This window comes from Dysidea avara, chromosome 2 (genome assembly GCF_963678975.1).
Source record: "Dysidea avara chromosome 2, odDysAvar1.4, whole genome shotgun sequence".
NCBI classification, from domain to species: Eukaryota; Metazoa; Porifera; class Demospongiae; order Dictyoceratida; family Dysideidae; genus Dysidea; species Dysidea avara.
Genome location: NC_089273.1, coordinates 30,467,431 through 30,485,929, shown reverse-complemented (window position 1 = coordinate 30,485,929; position 18,499 = coordinate 30,467,431). Strand labels below are relative to the sequence as shown.

The window sequence follows — 18,499 nt, the reverse complement described above, 5'->3', positions numbered from 1 at the left end:
TGTAAAATAAATCAATAGCTTTACACCCAACTATTCTCTGTGACCCCCTGAGCTTCACTGATCAATCTTTTCATGTCTATAGAGCAAACTGCATATACTATTGAAACACATTGAAAATCTATTATGGCTATGCAACTAGAGAGTTATAATGTTATACACAATTTTTTGTCACAGACACACATTTGAAATACTCTAATAAGGTTTGCATTAATTATACCTAAAATTGCAATGAAACAACACAAAATAAAAGAGCATAGTGAATTTCTAAAACGCATAAAAAACCAGGCTAATAGGAAGAAAATTGGGATAATGCCAATAGCATAATAGGTAAAGTTTTGGAGCATAACAGACTCAAGCCTACCTGACTGACAAATCTCTCAAAGCAAGCTATTCGCCTAAAAGAGGCCTGGCAGCTCTATAACTACCTGGTACAGAATGGTAGGTCCATCAAAGTGAAATATAACACATTTGAGTTATGTATGGCTTTACAGAACTGTTTTTGCTTTGATCATCCCACACAAGGTTCTTTATATGCATGTTCAATTTGCCCATAGCAGTATTACTTGTTTTAGTGGATATTGTAGGGGTTGTGTGCTTGTAGAAACTTGATTCATATGTTAATGAGGATGCTATGTACTTCCTAGCTTTTTATCTCCTTTAAGTCTAAATATACTGTATGTGTATTTGAGATGACACATTCATACTGTGCAAGTCTTTTTGATGTCTCTGCAAGGTAAAAAGCCAAGGTTGGAATTACTCAGTTTATTATGATTGGCAAACCTGTACATACTGTATTAAGATGTTTCAGACATGTTTTAAATTAATTTAACACCTACACATCTGCTAGTCCCAAATATCAATTACTGAAGTGACGTGGCCATATACGTATGCTTCGTTTTCAACCTGTTACACATGTTACAAATGTGATCTAATTTTAGAAAAACTGTTGATCTACGTATAATAGTACTTTTGTAATAAACCGCATTTAAAAACAATGGGTAAAAAATGCAAGGTTCAGAAAAAAAACATGTAACTTTTTATTGCCTTTCTGGTCAGTGAATTGACACTCCAGTAGATAAATCCTGGGCATCCTTGTGTTCCCCTATTCATAAGGAGTTTAAAAATCCTTGGTTCATCTTCATACACAGTTGGGTTTCTGAGTTAAGGACTTTTGTTTACGTTGCAGTGACGAAAGAATTTACAACAATTTTTCTTCAATGAATTCACCTTAATGAGCAAAGATTCAACTCCATATGCCATTGTATCAGTAAATTATGATGGTTTATGTAAGTGCCTGTAGATTATTTTCTCATTGTCTTCTGTACATATTGATTTATTTGGTCGACCAGGTGTCTACAACTGTATTTCCCACACTGCTTATCTTATGAAGCTGAAACTTAGCCAATCCATTTCTCTGTCTCTGTAGACAACAAAGAACCAATAAAGCAAATTTTGATAAATGTGCAATATCCAATTCGATGGTTTTCTAAAATTAGGTCACAAATGGAGAACACTATAAGCATTGAGAAGCAAGCAACTCTGCAATAAAATATGAGTGATACTCTATTATAAACATAACGGGAAGCAAAGGGAAGTCATTATGTACTAGCTACCAACAATCTACACCTTGCACTGTCAGCAAAAAAATTAAGATGAGGACGAAGATAAGTCCAAAATGCACACATTCTATGAACTGTGGTATTCCAAAAAGTCCCTGAAGAGATATCTAACAGCAAAAAAAAATTAGGCCATAGCCTTAGCTTTTTTACATCAATCAACCAATCTGTCAGCGGAAATAATATTATTATATTGAATATATAAATATATTCTTGGTTCATTAAATTTATTTTATCTACCCTGTAGTAGCATAATGGGAATACTGAAGAGCATAAAGGCAGAAATATTCTGAAAGTATTTTAGACAAAATGCTGAGCATACTTCTGTCTGAAAACCAGCCTCACAGCATCTTTGTTAGGCATGCTCAAGCCAAAAATTACTTTTGGTGTGATCTAAAATGCTTCCACTATGAATCATACATATATATATATATATATATGTATGATTCATAGTGGAAGCATTTTAGATCACACCAAAAAGTAAGAGCATGCCTAACAAAGATGCTGTGAGGCTGGTTTTCAGACAGAAGTATGCTCAGCATTTTGTCTAAAATACTTTCAGAATATTTCTGCCTTTATGCTCTTCAGTATTCCCATTATGCTACTACAGGGTAGATAAAATAAATTTAATGACATTTCTTACAATAACCTTTGAATATTTTAATTAGTGATTGTTCTGTAAGAGTATTTCACTACAAAGTGTTATTCTGTTAAAGAATAAGATGCTATATCAAACAGTACAATAGTACTGTATATTAGGGATAATGAAGAGTTGGGTTTTCCTAGCCAAAAAAATTCACCCAAAAACCAGCTTCACAAATCCATCCTGGCACCTTGGCAGTATTGGTTAGGTATAACCAAGCCCAAAAGTGCCTTCAGTGTGATCCTAAAGGCTTGCAACAAATAGCTATGAGATTTAAAAAATATATATTCAATGGAAGTTTCTACTGCCTGCCTGCCTGCCTGCCTGCCTGCCTGCCTGCCTGCCTGCCTGCCTGCCTGCCTGCCTGCCTGCCTGCCTGCCTGCCTGCCTGCCTGCCTGCCTGCCTGCCTGCCTGCCTGCCTGCCTGCCTGCCTGCCTGCCTGCCTGCCTGCCTGCCTGCCTGCCTGCCTGCCTGCCTGCCTGCCTGCCTGCCTGCCTGCCTGCCTGCCTGCCTGCCTGCCTGCCTGCCTGCCTGCCTGCCTGCCTGCCTGCCTGCCTGCCTGCCTGCCTGCCTGCCTGCCTGCCTGCCTGCCTGCCTGCCTGCCTGCCTGCCTGCCTGCCTGCCTGCCTGCCTGCCTGCCTGCCTGCCTGCCTGCCTGCCTGCCTGCCTGCCTGCCTGCCTGCCTGCCTGCCTGCCTGCCTGCCTGCCTGCCTGCCTGCCTGCCTGCCTGATGCCTTCAGGCAAGCGTAACTCGATAATAGCTAAGGCTATGGGCTTAATTTTTTCACTGTTCGACGTTGCTTTGTCCCAAGATGTGCCTTTTGGCATACTGCAGTACGTACAATGCATGCATCATGGACTTACCTTTGTCCTCCTTTGTGTCCCATTTCTTTTTGCTGACAGCCTAAAGTGTCGATTTGCGGTAGCATGATGCATGGCTCCCCTACAGTACGCTTGTAAATGGGAATTGTCCTTATTTTCCGTGGTGAACAGACTGGTTGCAGAGACGATTCTAACACTGTTCTTTACTTGTAACGCTGTGTAACGGGCTGAACATAGCTGAAAGCGAAGAGTAATGGCCGCTGCACTTTCGAGGCAGTAATTGATAGTTGGGGGCACACGAATCGTCATATTTTTGAGGTGACTGGATTGTTGCAGAGGCACTTCTTCTACTGTTTTTCATCTGTAGCGCTGTGGATTGGGCCGAACACAGCTGAAAGCGAAGTGTAATGGCCACTGCACTTTTGAAGCAGTTTTGATAGCTGGGGCGCACGCTCAGACAAAAACATTAATTAAGTTGCCATCCTTTCTTTTGATGCAGTATGCATGGGTTTACCAGTCATAATAATGTTACAAAAAAGAAGCAAACAAGTTAAAGGAAAATTTTGAAATTTTAAGTTCGATTAGGGATCATAGAAAAAAAAGGAATGAAACAAGGCAGATCGCCTACACCTGCAGATACACTAGTGAACATTTGACCCCTAATTCAGTCTTGGTCTTGGGGTATAGACTGGATTAGGGATTAAATGTTCACTAGTGTATCTGCAGGTCTAGGCAATCTCTCTTGTTTCCTTACTTTTTTTTTCTATAATCCCTAATCGAACTTAAAATTTCAAACATTTCCTTTAAGTTGTACAATATTATTTTGTAAGCATTGTAAATGTATAATTCACAGCCACTAACTAACATACTCTGTAATTAGCTAACTATCGTAAATCATTGTCAATCTAGGCAGACCTCAGAAAACCATTCTCACTGTTATTTAAGGCTTGGACACAACTATACCATGAAAATACTACAGTAGTTTACCTTTTAAAATGATTAAAAAAAGTAATTCTACATCAGGATTAAACAGAATTTGCTGGATTGGTAAGAACACAATATGCCATGTGGCGGGTGTTAAATAGAAACTTCGAAAGCGTGATTTCTAGCATGCCTATAAGTAGAAGAAAACTAACTCTAGTGCAATTCTAGTCACTGTGTGGCAGTTGAAAACAATGCAAAAGAAATTTTCTACTAGGTGTGCGCCCCAATTGGTTCCGTTCCATTCCATTTCGTTCCTGCTTTTAGCACTACCCACTATTTGTAAACTAAAAGAGCCTGAACAACTCTTAACAATAAAAATTTTGTAAGCTCTCTGTGCTGTAGAGGACTAGAAACAGATCTATGTTGAAATCATTCTTTTAACTAGCTACCCTACCAGTATTACTGACACTCTATGGCTGCATATTAGTTGCTAGCACCTGTTAACATAACCAAGCACAGCCTAGGAAATTACTGCTATCTTTATAAGGACATGTTTCATTTCTTGAGTGTTACGCTCCTTTGCAACTTGTGGTGCATATGAGCTCCTGAGAATATACGTAAGTAGCTAATATTACTGTATACAGTATTCAATGTTAATTACACATATTGGTGTTGTGATGTTACTTATTGTGCAGGCTCTAGTCATTTGCCACCTGACAATAATTTTTGGATTGGTGACATTGAAACTCACATATTTGATAGTACCGGAGGGATCTTCTATTCTTTTAATCATGGAGTAACTGTTACTGTTCCAGCTGGTGCTATCCCTGAAGGAAGACAAGCAGAGCTAAAATTTGCTGCTACTTTGTTTGCACCAGTAAAATTCACACCTGACATAATTCCAGTGTCAGCAATAATTTGGCTGTGTATGAATGTGGAACTGAAAAAATCAATTACACTATGTTTGCCACATTCTATGTGTGTTAAAACCAAGCATCATGTTAATAATTTACACTTTGCTAAAATAGCTCATACATCACCATCTGAAGGACTGATGAAGGTTATAGAAGGTGGAGAGTTTAAAATTGGTGAAAAATTTGGACTTATAGAAATTAATCATTTCTGCTATTACTGTACGGTTTTTAGTACAACTTGTGCTGATAATATTCCAGAAAATCTATATAAAATTATCGCTATGAAGCACAAGAAACCAATGGTGGATCATTGGAAATGTGATGTGTGCATAATACCATCTCTTCCAACCTGTAGAATGGTAAGAGAAAACATGAAATTGTATGTTTTTTATACTGAAGCAGACAAGATATACGTATTTCCAAATCTGACATTAGCATCATTTCAGCCATTTCTTAGTTACTGCCTTTGATTTTACGAATATTCACCCTAGCATTTTTGAAGCATTCACAGCTTGTTGGTTTTAGTGATTTGTTGTCATGGCTGTAGAGTAAAATTATTATGCATATTAGTGGATAATCAGTATGGTGTGTAGCTGTTGTAGCTCTCAACTTTAATGATAGCAACAGCTATGGTGTTACGTACAATACAATTCTAAAGTTGTGTAAAACAAGCATGAATGATATTCTAAAATTCCAGTAGAAACATCATGAAGAAATCTTTATAAAATAAACACATTAAAGTAAATCTGAAAATTAATTGACTTTTTCGGTCACTACCTCTTGGCTTTCCTGCATCACTTATCTAACAGCAAACCCCCTTAATGTTTAGTTACGCTTCAACTCACCTAATTATGTGGTCTGTTCCTCGGATCTTCATTCTTCACCTCCAGCAATCATTGATTGAGGAGGGGTTTGGTAAGTGCTAGGGGGCCTCATCTGCCATGGTATATGGCTTAGACAAGGTTATGTAATTCCACTGGGTAGGAAGTACTTTTGGTTTATTGATGCTTGGGTAATGAAAGAGTTAGAGCAGAGAAGCATCTCTGTACTAAACTCTTTACAATAGAGGCAAATGGAGAACCTAGTGGATAAGGCAGATATCCTAAGTGAAGCCCCCTGACGAACTTCTTATAGCAGCAGTAGGTGATGTATTGACCTGCAGGTCACCACTAATTTGTGTCACGTGGCTTTTAGCTTTAGCCAGATTGTGACAGCATCAACACCTGTGCACAGGTAACACAATGGTCAGGGTGTGACCATTGTTCTCAGAGTTGTCAATATCCACTGTTGAGAGTGGCACTGTGTAAAATAGCATCAACACTTGAGCTATGTGATGGTAGCACTATGGTGGTTAGCTGGTTGGTACTCTGTAGCTGGGTCATGTTTGATAGTGCTCATGACAGAGAGTGTCTTCTGGTAGATGGGAGAGTGTCTCCTAATAGTGATCTGAGTGTCTCCTAATAGTGATCTGAGTGTCTCCAGCTATCAATCTGGTCGGCAGAGCATCTCCAGCTAGCAACCTGGTTGGGAGAGCATCTCTAGTTAGCAATTTGAATGGGAGAGCATCTCCTAATACCAATCTGGATGGGAGAGTGTCTTCAGTTAGTGATCTGGTTGGGAGAGTGTCTCTAGTTAACAATTTGGATGTGGGAACGTCTCCTGATACTGATCTGGATGGGAGAGGCGAGCATCTGATAGCAACCCGATTTCCTGATGACAATCTGAACTGGAGGGCCTGTCTGTGACAGCAGGCAGGATGAAGGAGCATCTCTCCTGACAAAAATCTAAACTGCAAGCATCCCTCAATATCAATCTCTACTTGTGGTAGTGGCTGGCACAGTGAAGGAATCCAGTCAGACCTACAGCTGAAGAACTCATAACAAAATGCATATAATGGCAAATAGTATTTCATATAAATGTTTCTGAGTAATTGAATGCAGGTGCAGTAAAGCACAAAGTACAACAACAACATTACGTGTCTGCCTGCTCCACTGCTTACACTACAGATGTACATAAGTACCACTATTGACAGTGGAATACTAACTAGAATTGTTATTGGCATACTATGCCAATTAACGCAGAGCACCTGCATATAGTGAAGTTTGTAAACTGTTCAGTGGGTAGGGAAAGGGTGGGAAGATTTCTTACAACAGGTATGAATTACTGCCGATGTGTTCTGCTCACAATGTTACGCATGCGTTGTTCTTATTAGAGCCCACTGTTGTGTGCTAATATTTTGGGTACTTGCACAGCCTACGCTTCACAACATTAACTGTGTTTAATAACTTAAACTTTATTTAATGTTTAAATACGCTACCACTCACCTACTTATGTGGTCTGTTCCTCGGATCGTCATTCTTCACCTCCAGCAATCCATTGATTGAGGAAGGGGTTTGGTAAGTGCTAGGGGGCCTCATCTGCCATAGTATATGGCCTAGGCAAGGTTATGTAATTCCAGTCGGGCCAAAGTAGGAAGTACTTTAAATTGATGCTTGGGTAATGAAAGAGTTTAGAGCAGAGAAGCGTCTCTGTCCTAAACTCTTTACAATAGATGCCATAGGTAGGTCATGATATATATATATAATAATAATATGTTGTGATCTACCCCCCCCCCCCCCCCCCTCCCAAGCATCAAAGTTATTTTATTTTATTTTTTTATTGCCCATGCAATGTGCAGAAATGTTGATGGTGGAAACATCTAGTAATATGCAAGATAAGCTATGCTTGCAACATACAGAAGATGATGACAACATACAGAAGATGATGACGACGACGTGCAAACTGAGCAACAGTAACTACGAAACAAGCAGTGGTAGTGACATACGTTGGTATACAAACAAGCACTGGCGATGACATACATACCAAGCAAATGTGACAACATAAACGTTAGGAAGACATAACATACAAGCAAACCAACATGCAACTAACAATACAATGGTGTGACCCATGCCAGTTGTCTGGAAAAAATGTGGAGCACATCCCAACGATAGAACTACAGATATATAATGAAAACACTGTATCATGTACACATTAGAGCAAGCACTTGTTTCGAAACAATTTCTGTTGAAGTTGTATAGGTTGAAGTTTCCTTTAATGATAATAAAATGGACTTCTCTTTGGGACTATTATAAGACTCAAGGATATTGTGTGCAAGAAGCTGACACAATACTGTGAAACTGGCTGCCTTTCAGCATACAATTTATGATTACCATATGTTTGTGTTCTTTTTAGGTACTAAGTTACCTTCATGCCACCATTAATGCAGTCACCTTTTAAGGCCGGTGACTAGCTATATATGCATGTATGTAGCTAGTTTGGTGATACTTCATTGTATTCTGCATTCTCTAGTTAACTGTCCAAGCCCTGCTGATGCTGATTACAAGCCAGTAAGCAGCAATGAAGAAACCAATATAGTATGCTGTAAAATACAGAAGTCTATTAATGCATTTAATACACACCTCTGGTTGCATTAAAAAATTAATTGCACGCAATAGAATTTTGACTTCAATGTGCCATTAATGTCACTGAATTCAGATACTTAGTCAATTCCTTTTTTTTTTGAAACTGGCATCAGTGACTGGTGGCTAGGCTGTATCTATGTATGAACTCTCTACTAAGCTAACCAGTACAGAGCAACTCTTATTATTTCACTCATCACTAGAGGTGTACTAATAGGGAAATTTTGAACCAATCCGATACTATAATACCAATATACTGAGTCAGAACATCGATACCGACCCAATATATCAATATAATAAAGTGTAGCTATATGTTTAGATTGGAGGAAACTGGGAAACTTTATGTTTTATTTTCTTGCTATAAGATACACTTAGTAAGTAGTTCAACATGCTAACAATCACTGACAATGCTTGATTGCCTGTGGTGGTTTGGCCTCAATTAACAATCCAGACAGTGAGGCATCCACAAACTTTTTTTATGCATGCCCCCACCAAGATGAGTCCATATTGTACTGGCTTGTAAAGATGGCTGGTTGTTTCAAGCTGTGTTTCTAGTTTATTCATCCCATGGTTGCTTTTTATAGCTCTCCACTATGATAATTTGTTGTATGGTTGGTAAGCACTGTAACAATGAATGTTTACTTTGCACGTATTCTATGGCTTCTCATAGCGTAGTGCTTCTTTTCAAGGATATAGAAACTGACCGTCTCCTTGTTTGCCATATAACAGAGGGTATAATGTGGCTCTACCATGGCAAAAACTATTTCGGTATATCATATCAGTTTTTGGTGGCTATATTGAGACCAACCGACACTGGAAAAAGTTTCCATATTGGCCACCAGTACAATATGTATCGGTATATCGGTACACCCCTACTCATTACATGCATATACAGGGTGTGTGGGAACAATATGTAAGCTTATACTAGTACACCAATTGGTGTTACACCATTGCTTACCGGATGCAGCATCTTGTCTGAGGTTGTTTTGCAATAGTCTGGGAGTTCCCAAAGATTCTAATTGATGCCCACCATGCGATTTCCCTGCATTTTTGTTGGATTAGGTGGCGTCCGAAGAACTGGCAATGGTACGAGATGGAGCTTTAGTTGCTGATGTTGGTGTTGAGCCTAGTGTCATCGGAGCTGTCCCAGCTTACAGTGATACCGTGTGTTGGCCAAGGTAAACAACTTCTAGAAACGTCCTTGATGGCGGCTACAGTATTGTAATATCACATCTTGTTGCGTCGTCATCCTGTCTGGAACGCTTGTTCCTTGAGGTAGCCCTTCCCCATGACAAAGCTCCTCGCTTGCTCAATCGAACTTCTTAAGGACGACGACCCTCCCCTTCCTTGGCCAGCAAGAACTATAAGTATCCATCTAGAAGATTTAAAGCCACTGTTAACTGGTAAGATTTCTTACAAGTATGAATTACTGCCAACGTGTTCTGCTCACATTGTTATGCATGCATTGTTGTTATTAGAGCCTGCTGTTGCATGCTAATATTTAGGGACTTGCACAGCCTACTCTTCACAACATTAACTATGTTTAATAACTTAAACTTTATTAACTAATACAATACGAAGTAAATCTGGTCTTTTTATGTTAATGATTCCATGACTTTTATCATATTCAAACTAATCTTTCTGCCAACATTTGCCTTTAAGACATGCTAAATTTTAAAGCAATTGGATGATGTGTTTGTATTTATAGCAGTTTTTGTCATTATAAAATGTGACTGTATTTTGGAAAATCACCCTTATGGGCATATTGTTGATTCAGAGAAAAACGTATTTTAATATTTTAAAGCTTTGTAACTCACCAGCCTTGGCAGCTACACATTTGGATTTTTCAGCGAAGATGGAGCAATTCACAACCTTTAAGAGCAGCTAGTGGCCAAGGTAATCCCTGTAGAGTTTCCCACTATTTTAGATAGGTTTTTTCACCAGTGTTGATGTATCACGAGTCCTCAAAAAGGGGTGGAGGGTGGGGGCGGCAGGGCAGGCAAGAGATAGACTACAAAATGGATGAGAATGGTAAATGAAGGCACCAGACCACAAAACAGCCTGTCAGAGGCAGGGAATAGTCTGAAATTTCACAAAACAGTCATACATCACACATTCAACTCCCTGCTCGTCTGTCCAGAGTGCATAAACCCCCCAAAGCACTTCCCTGTTGTTCACAGACCTGTACATACGTCTGGGCTGGTTATACAGACCGCCAGAGAATGGTCCACCAAAAGCAGACCCGACAAGTTGAAGGCGAGTTTGATATGGAACTTTTTAGCCTTATAGTGCAGCAACTTCATGCTAGTGTTATCTCACTTTTGCCTTTTGCGCCCATATGGTTTATTTTGCTAAATCTGGTCACAAATGAAGAAAATAGCCAATATTTGAGGGCTTGTACTTAAAATATTATGGGCGTGGGGGGTTGTGTTCAAATTTGGTACATGAAGGTAGAGGTAATTTTCTCAACAAATGTCATCTCAGTTGGTATCAGTATCATAGAGTATATTCATGAAAATCAGATTAATTTTGTGGTCTGACAAAATCAGTCTTATACCCCATCAAATTTTAACTAATATTTTAAAGTTAATAACTTTCTCTTTGAATGATATAATGACTACATAACATATTAACCACTTATGTAAGAATCCCCCTGAATTTTACAGCTTATACAGCAAAGGAGATGTAAGCCGACATATGTATTTTCAGGCTATAAGAATGATTTTGTCACATTTATGTTCTTGTTAATATCACACTGGTGTAATGCACTCGCTTTTAGAATTTTACAATTGAATATCACTGGATTTTGAAGAATCATTCTTACTGTCATGTACGAAACAATTAGAAATTTACTATTCAGTGTGTTACCATTAAGGAATTTATGCAGAATTTATTGCAATTATAAATGACTCAATAACTGTAAAGCAGTTTGATTCATTGAAATGACTTTTTGGTCATATACGACTGACTTTCCAAAATCCGGGCACGTGTACATACTGTACATCTATTACTACATATTACAGTTTTAATTTCTTGAACTTGGCTTGTAGCTACTTGTAAATATAACCACACAAAAACAGCCAAGCTGTGAAAAAATGGTGCGGCCTTAAAAAGTCTGGGTGAAAAAAGTTGTGAAATCAAAGGTGGCGGCCAAGAAATGGCTGCAATGATGTTAATGCTAATAAATTTTAACAATGCACACAGCCATTATTAAAATTTTTAGCATTAACATCATTGCAGCCATTTCTTGGCCGCCACCTTTGATTTCACAACTTTTTTCACCCAGGCTTTTTAAGGCCGCACCATTTTTTCACAACTTGGCTGTTTTTGTGTGGATTTCACTCCTTTTTGTACTTTACAAGGCCCCAAAACCAGCCTATGGATGACTTTGAGGTTTGTCTTTACTCACATTTCTTCTTTTCTATGTAGATACAATGATGATTATTGAAGACAGACTTATAAATGTATTTCATTGCATGATTTAATTCAATATTTGATAATATTATTGTAATACTCTAATAGAGTGCACATTTTTTTTGAGGACTTCTAATAGAACATACATAGAATGTTCTAGAACAGTCTAGAACTTCTATTGGTAGATCTATGAAATTACAAACGTTTGACTATAAGCAGATTTCAACTAGAAATTTCATTTATAAAGCAGAAATTAAATGAGGTGATCAGTCAAGGTAGCAGTGGTTCAGTGGTTAAGGATGCAGGTGTTAGGTATGGAAGTCCCTGGTTCGAACTCTGGTAAGTTTTTTTTTCGACATTTTTTGCACACCTTTTTAACCCCGTGGTGACTGCTCTATTAGAGTATCTCGATCCCGCGATTTTACACTTGCTTAGTTTCTGCTTTATAACTTTGTCGCTGTAACTCTATTGCTATTCAAACTATCAAAAGGCACTGCTACGATGATCAGCCTATCTACACACCAATTTTCAAGTTATTTCTATGCTTGGTTTACCCTGTAGCCGTGACAGAAGTTTGATCTGTTTTTACGTGAATAAACGTCCATAACTCCTTGAATACTACCCAGACTTACAACAAACTTGGTACGTGAATCCACCGTTACATGTTCTTACTTTGTGCCAAAGATCGAGGCAATCGAGTTACACGTTTGCATTTTATAGCAATTTTTGCAAAGTGTGCGAAAAGAAATCGAAGCCCCCGTAGCCCCCCGTACGGCATAAGAAGAAAAAAACGAAGAAATTAAAACGAAATTTTGGACGCCCATATCTCGCAAATGGCTGTTGCGAATTTAATCTAATTTGCTGTGTGGCGTACCCTACCTGGGGGACAGCTATAATGCAAAAATAGTGTGCTTTGGAGAAGAGGCCATGGAGCTATGCATGCGTGAAAAAGCTGTTTTCTTTCTTCCTGTAAATATACTCATGGTGTGGTCGCCGGCTTTCTTGGTCGCACGACACACTACCGTGTGTCTTGATTTAAACTAACTATCAATTACAAGTACACAAAAAAAATTGGAATTTTCAACTACCATAGCACATTGATAAAAAGTACTGAAACAAGCTGGAGTAGTGCACGATATTAAATCACAGTAAAGCAATAAGAAGTGTTATATCCCTACTGTGCATTTCCAGTATGATATCTTGAGCACAGTAGGGATATAACACTTCTTATTGTTTTACTGTGATTTAATACTCCAGCTTGTTTCAGTACTTTTTATTGATGTGTTATGGTCCCTACTCTAGTTGAAAATTCCAAATTTTTCTGTCTACTTGTTTGTTAACTTTTTTTGAAAATATTATTATTATGACTGGTGAACCCATGCATACTGCATCTGAAATTTCGCTGCGTGCCCCAGCTATATCAATTATTATCTGAAAAGTGAAGTATCCATTATGCTTTATTGTCAGCTACGTATGTTCAACTTGTTACACAGCATTTCGAATCAAGAACTGTTCGAAAAGCACCTCTACAATCCATGCATACCAAAAGAAAGAAATGATGCCGCACACACTGTAGTTATATCAATTATCATCAGAAAAGTGAAGCATCCATTACGCTTCATTGTCAGCTGTGTTCAACTCGTTACACAGCAGTACAAATCAAGAACTGTTTGAAAAGCCCCTCTGCAATCAAAACAGCCACTATTAAATATAATGATGGCTTCCATTATTAAGGGAAGCCATCATGTGCTATCGCCAAACCGACACTTTTGCTGTCAGCAAAGATGAATGGGACACAAAGGAGGACACTGGTAAGTCCATAAATAATGCATTGTACGTACTGTGGTATGCCAAAAGGTACCTGTCGGACATCAAATAGTAAAAAAATAAAGCCCATAACCTTAGCCGTTATTGAGTTACACTTGTCTGAAGGCATCAGTGAGTTACTCAGTCAGTTACCCAGTCAGTCAGTCAGTAGAAAATTCTGTTAAGTAAATTATTTTTAAAATTCTGTAGCAACTTGTTGAAGGTGTTTCAGGGTGATCTGAAAGCTTGTTTGGGCTTAGTGTTACCTAACCAATGCTGCCTCATCATCATCTGGGAAAATTGAGGCTGTTATTTTGGGTGATGTTATTTCGTGGGCCACGCCTACTCCTTTGTAGTCCATACTATACGATAGTAGTGTATGATATACAGTGTTGGAAGTAACGCGTTACTTATGTAACGCGTTACATAATATTATTACTTTTGTGGTAACTAAGTAATATAACGAAATACGCTATAAAAACAGGTAATATAACTCAAGTTACTTTACTTGCAAATGTAACCCGTTACCTAAGTAATATAGTTACTGTAACGAATCTAATATTATGTAATATTATTACTAAAAGTAACGAAGTTACTAATTTCGTTATTAATCCACTGAGTAACGCCTAGCCACAACAAAGTAATGAAGCCTACTAAATGACGCTTATTCACCAGCTTCTTACTTATATCAAGATTTGCACATTGTCCAACAACACAATCGTGTCACGTGATAAGGTGGTAGTTTCACACGTGACAGCTTAAGGCTGTGGACACAAAGTAATATAATATGTAATATTATTATAGTTACTTTATTTTATGGGTAATATGTAACTGAAACTAAATAGTTTAGCTGCAAGTAATATGTAACTAGTTACTTTTACAAAGTAACTTGCCCAACACTTATGATATATTATATTTATTCCTCAGTTAAACTTTAAGATTAATGCATTAATGTTGATGTGATATTGTAAGCTTTCATCACTATAGCTATTGTGGTTTGAATTCAGCAATTTAATAAGAAATAAAATTAATTAATTATTTCTTAGGGTTTGGAAATGCAGTATGATAGCAACTTCATATGTGATGAAGAATGGTCAGATTTTTCATTTGCACTATCATCAGATAAAGTGAACATAGAAATAAATGAATCTCAATTTAGCAGGAGTGCTGAAGTTAAAATTATATCGAACTATGAAATAAATAAGGTATGGTCACTATTTTGTGTCTTCGCATTATTTATGCACCATAGTAAGGAAATTTGCTTGTATAATTAAGTTGCACTTCAAGTGTGCAAAATTACGGGAAAATTTATTGTTAGTATTTTGCACCTACGTAGCTGCACTGTTCAAGGGGCCAAGGCTCCAAGAGTGCTGTATTTGTGTAACAAATATTAATCTAATAGCCATTCTTGTATAGCTGGTGAAGACCATTTAACTGGCACTAATTTACTGCAAGGTGGCTCCTGTACATTGTACTAAATCCAGGTGGTAAGTTTAATTTGCTTCCAGTTGTATTTTGTGACATAATCAGCAGCATCATGTCGTACAAAAATAGCTTCTAATGTACTTACTCCTACTAAACTCAATAGCCATTTTATAACATAGTTACAAACTCGATCTTACTATAGGCTATCAAAATTGAGGCATGGGGACTTAGCCACCTACTTTTGCTCTGAAAATAGTTAATGCTTGCCTTTTCCAGTTTGCATAAAGTATTCTAGAGTATTTAGACTTAGCATCACTCTTGCTCTTCTCAGCTCAATAAACGAGTTTAATAATCTTTATAGAACATGGCTATTGTCCATGCTTCTACTGTACATTAATTTCTCAGCAATGCTTGCATGCTGTCTTTTCCATATTGCAATTGCTGCTGATTTTAACTAGTTGAGTGGCAAACAATATATTAAGTAATAACCAGTTTTATTCACCACAGGTAATCACTTTTCATTTTACAGTAATACTTTCCCAATATTGTTGTCAGGTAAATGAGTTACCACCAATCAGCATGCTGCAAAAATGTTGGCTAATAAAAATGCTACTTATAGATTGAGCATACTGCAAAAATTTTTATGTATATACATGTATGTGCACCTGAATTTCCCATACATGCTCTAAGTAATCAAGACACATGGTAGTGTGTCGTGTGGCCCAAAAAGCTGGTGCACCACACCATGAGTATATTGACAGGAAGAAAACATGATTTTCACACATTTGCAGCTCTGTGATCTCTCATCTGATTGAAACCAGTTTCACAGCAGAGGTGCCCACCAGTTAGGTGCACAATTTCTATAAGCGATTTGCTTACATTCATAGCAACTGAATATTTTCTTCATCCTTCTATGCCTCTGAGCAGATCCGGGATAAAAGTACTATAGTCAATCTAGGGGAGTTTAGTATGTAGCTATGATTTATTTTATTTATTTTGTCTTGCCAGAGCTCTAGTTATTATTACTTTTTTAGTAACTTGGCAACCCTGAGACTAGCCCACCTTGTAATTATATTGTACATGTAATTGTCAAGTTATTATGATATTTATCTCTTTTTCTTCAAGGGATAGTATTTACTGGACACCTGGTTTTTAGAAGTAACACAGCATCAATGTAAATTTCTCTGAACCACTGATAGTTTAATCTATGATGCTTAACCTTTCTATTTTCAGTTCATTCCCCATGCACACTAAGGTGTGGCACTTTATTACATCATCTAAGTGGTGTATCCACCATTTTTTGAGGGCAAAAACTGTATTTTTTCATGCCAGGAATTTTTTTAAATGTAATGTGAAGTAATCATAGTGAAAAACACAAGAGTGCTGTTAAAAAGTAAGCTACTAGGTAAAAATACATGAATAAATACAATACAACAGAACGCCTGATACAATAGAATGCCTGATACTTTTGCCTCATTTCCCTTAAAAATCTCTTGTAAATCATCTTGAAATCTGAAGTCGTAGAAACTTTTTCTGGGCTATGCCTGTGCACAAGTTCTATAAGCAGTTTGCTTACATTCATAGCAACTGAATATTTTCTTCATTAGCAAAACATAATTGCTTGATTGTTACACACTGTTTGCTTTGTATTACTGTAAGAGCAGAAATTTTTGTGGTGCATAAATTTTCATGGATTTCGTGGTTTGCAGCTGATCCACGAAAATTAATCAATTTAGAAACTCACATCTCAGCTCGAGCAGACCTATTAACCGTTGCCACCAATGCACTTTCCATACTATTAACATGCATAATAGCTATATTAATTCTATGTAATTTGCTACGTACGACCTGACAACGACACATGCACCTGTTCACCACATGAATAGATACTGATGGCCTTGTTCAAGTATGTAAGACTCGTTTCCGATTCCAGCAGGCAAGATTCTTGTGTGGTGAGTCAACCCCACTAAATGGTTTGCCACATAAGTACGCCAGCGTAAATGGAGTAGCCATATGCAAACAATATATAGTAAGCTGTTATTAAACTGTAAACCTTAAACGTGACCTTAAAGCATGACTTTTGCTCCTGTAGCTCCTCAAGAAAATAAACTAGCTTGTCAAGATTAAACCACAAAAATTATACCTACAAAATTTAATACACTTGCAAACCTGTCTTTTTGGCAAACCACAAAAATTTTACCCACAAAATTTAATACAATTACAGTATATCTTTGTGGTTGTAATCTTAATTGTTTTCAAACCACTAAAGGGCAGTCATATGTTGGTTAATGTAACAACAAACCAGTTAATTTTCAAAGCGGTTTACCCTGTGGGCATGACTGAAGATTGATCTCATTTTGTGTAAATTGCATATTGGTCATAACTCAATGAATTTTGATTGGATGTCCACCAATATTGGTACACAGATTTACTTTAATAATCACTTCAAGTGTGCCAGATTTCTTTAGGAATGGAGCATGTGTTTCTGTATTATAACAGATTCTGCAGACTGTGCAAAAAAGATGTAGAAGAGGAAAAATCGTGAATTTTGGCAGCTTGCTTCTTAGAAATGGCTGAGGCAAAATTGGTTGCAATCAGTTATGGGATCACTGAGCTACATATGCATGAAAATCACATTTTGTCCTGTCAATATACTCATTGTGTTGCCAGCTTCTTTGGTCACGCAACACACTTATATTGTGTGTCTTGACACTACCATGTGTCATGATCTTGGCTGATTAATTGTTCTGTACACTTTACAGAAGCAAGATCAAGATGCAGTCAAACCTGTTATGTACATAGATACTTGTATAATCTGAACAAATGTTCCAAAATATTCCTTGGCATTTGTGACCGGATCTATGAAAAGGGTTCTTGTAATATCCTTTCCAAATTTTCAGTTTGACTAATTAACTCATTTTAAAAGTATAATTTTTAGCACATTCCATATCCTTTATGTTTGAGCATTGCTGAAATACATGTAAAAGTTGTCTGATATATGTCATATAGCCAATGACCATGTAGCCATACATATACAGCCATTGACCAGAGGGCTGAGAACATGCATCTTAGGTCAAAGCTTGAATACCCCGTGTTACAGCTAGTCTAGTATGTAACATTGCCATCTGTAAAGGGTAATTGATCACCCAATCCAGTATGAGTGTAACCACTGAATGTATTATACAGTTATACAACAAGCACGAGTGCTCTGCCTGATATAAACGCACAAGCCTGAGAGCCATCAGGCCAGAAGGCAAGTGTGTTTATACAGGCAGAGCACGAGTGCATGTTGTATAATAGTTATACGGGCACAATGTGGAGTCTATGAAATTTATAAACCCAAAGGCCCGGGCTGTAGCGCACGAGCGAAGCGAGGGCGCTACTAAGGGCCTGAGGGTTTATAAATTTCATAGACTCCACATTGTGCCCGTATAACTGCTTTAGACTCTATTTCACATTACACTCAGATTACTTAC

The 18,499-nt window shown here is 37.7% G+C and overlaps 1 protein-coding gene across 1 annotated transcript in view; it reads left to right on the top strand.

Moving 5' to 3' along the window:
- LOC136244289 (uncharacterized) overlaps positions 1 to 18,499 on the top strand; it is a 102,570-nt gene that overhangs the window by 75,115 nt on the left and 8,956 nt on the right. Inside the window, exons 9-10 of the mRNA XM_066035841.1 lie at positions 4,702 to 5,279; positions 14,645 to 14,803. Of these exons, the coding sequence (XP_065891913.1) occupies positions 4,702 to 5,279; positions 14,645 to 14,803 (737 nt within the window). The remainder of the gene's footprint in view (positions 1 to 4,701; positions 5,280 to 14,644; positions 14,804 to 18,499) is intronic.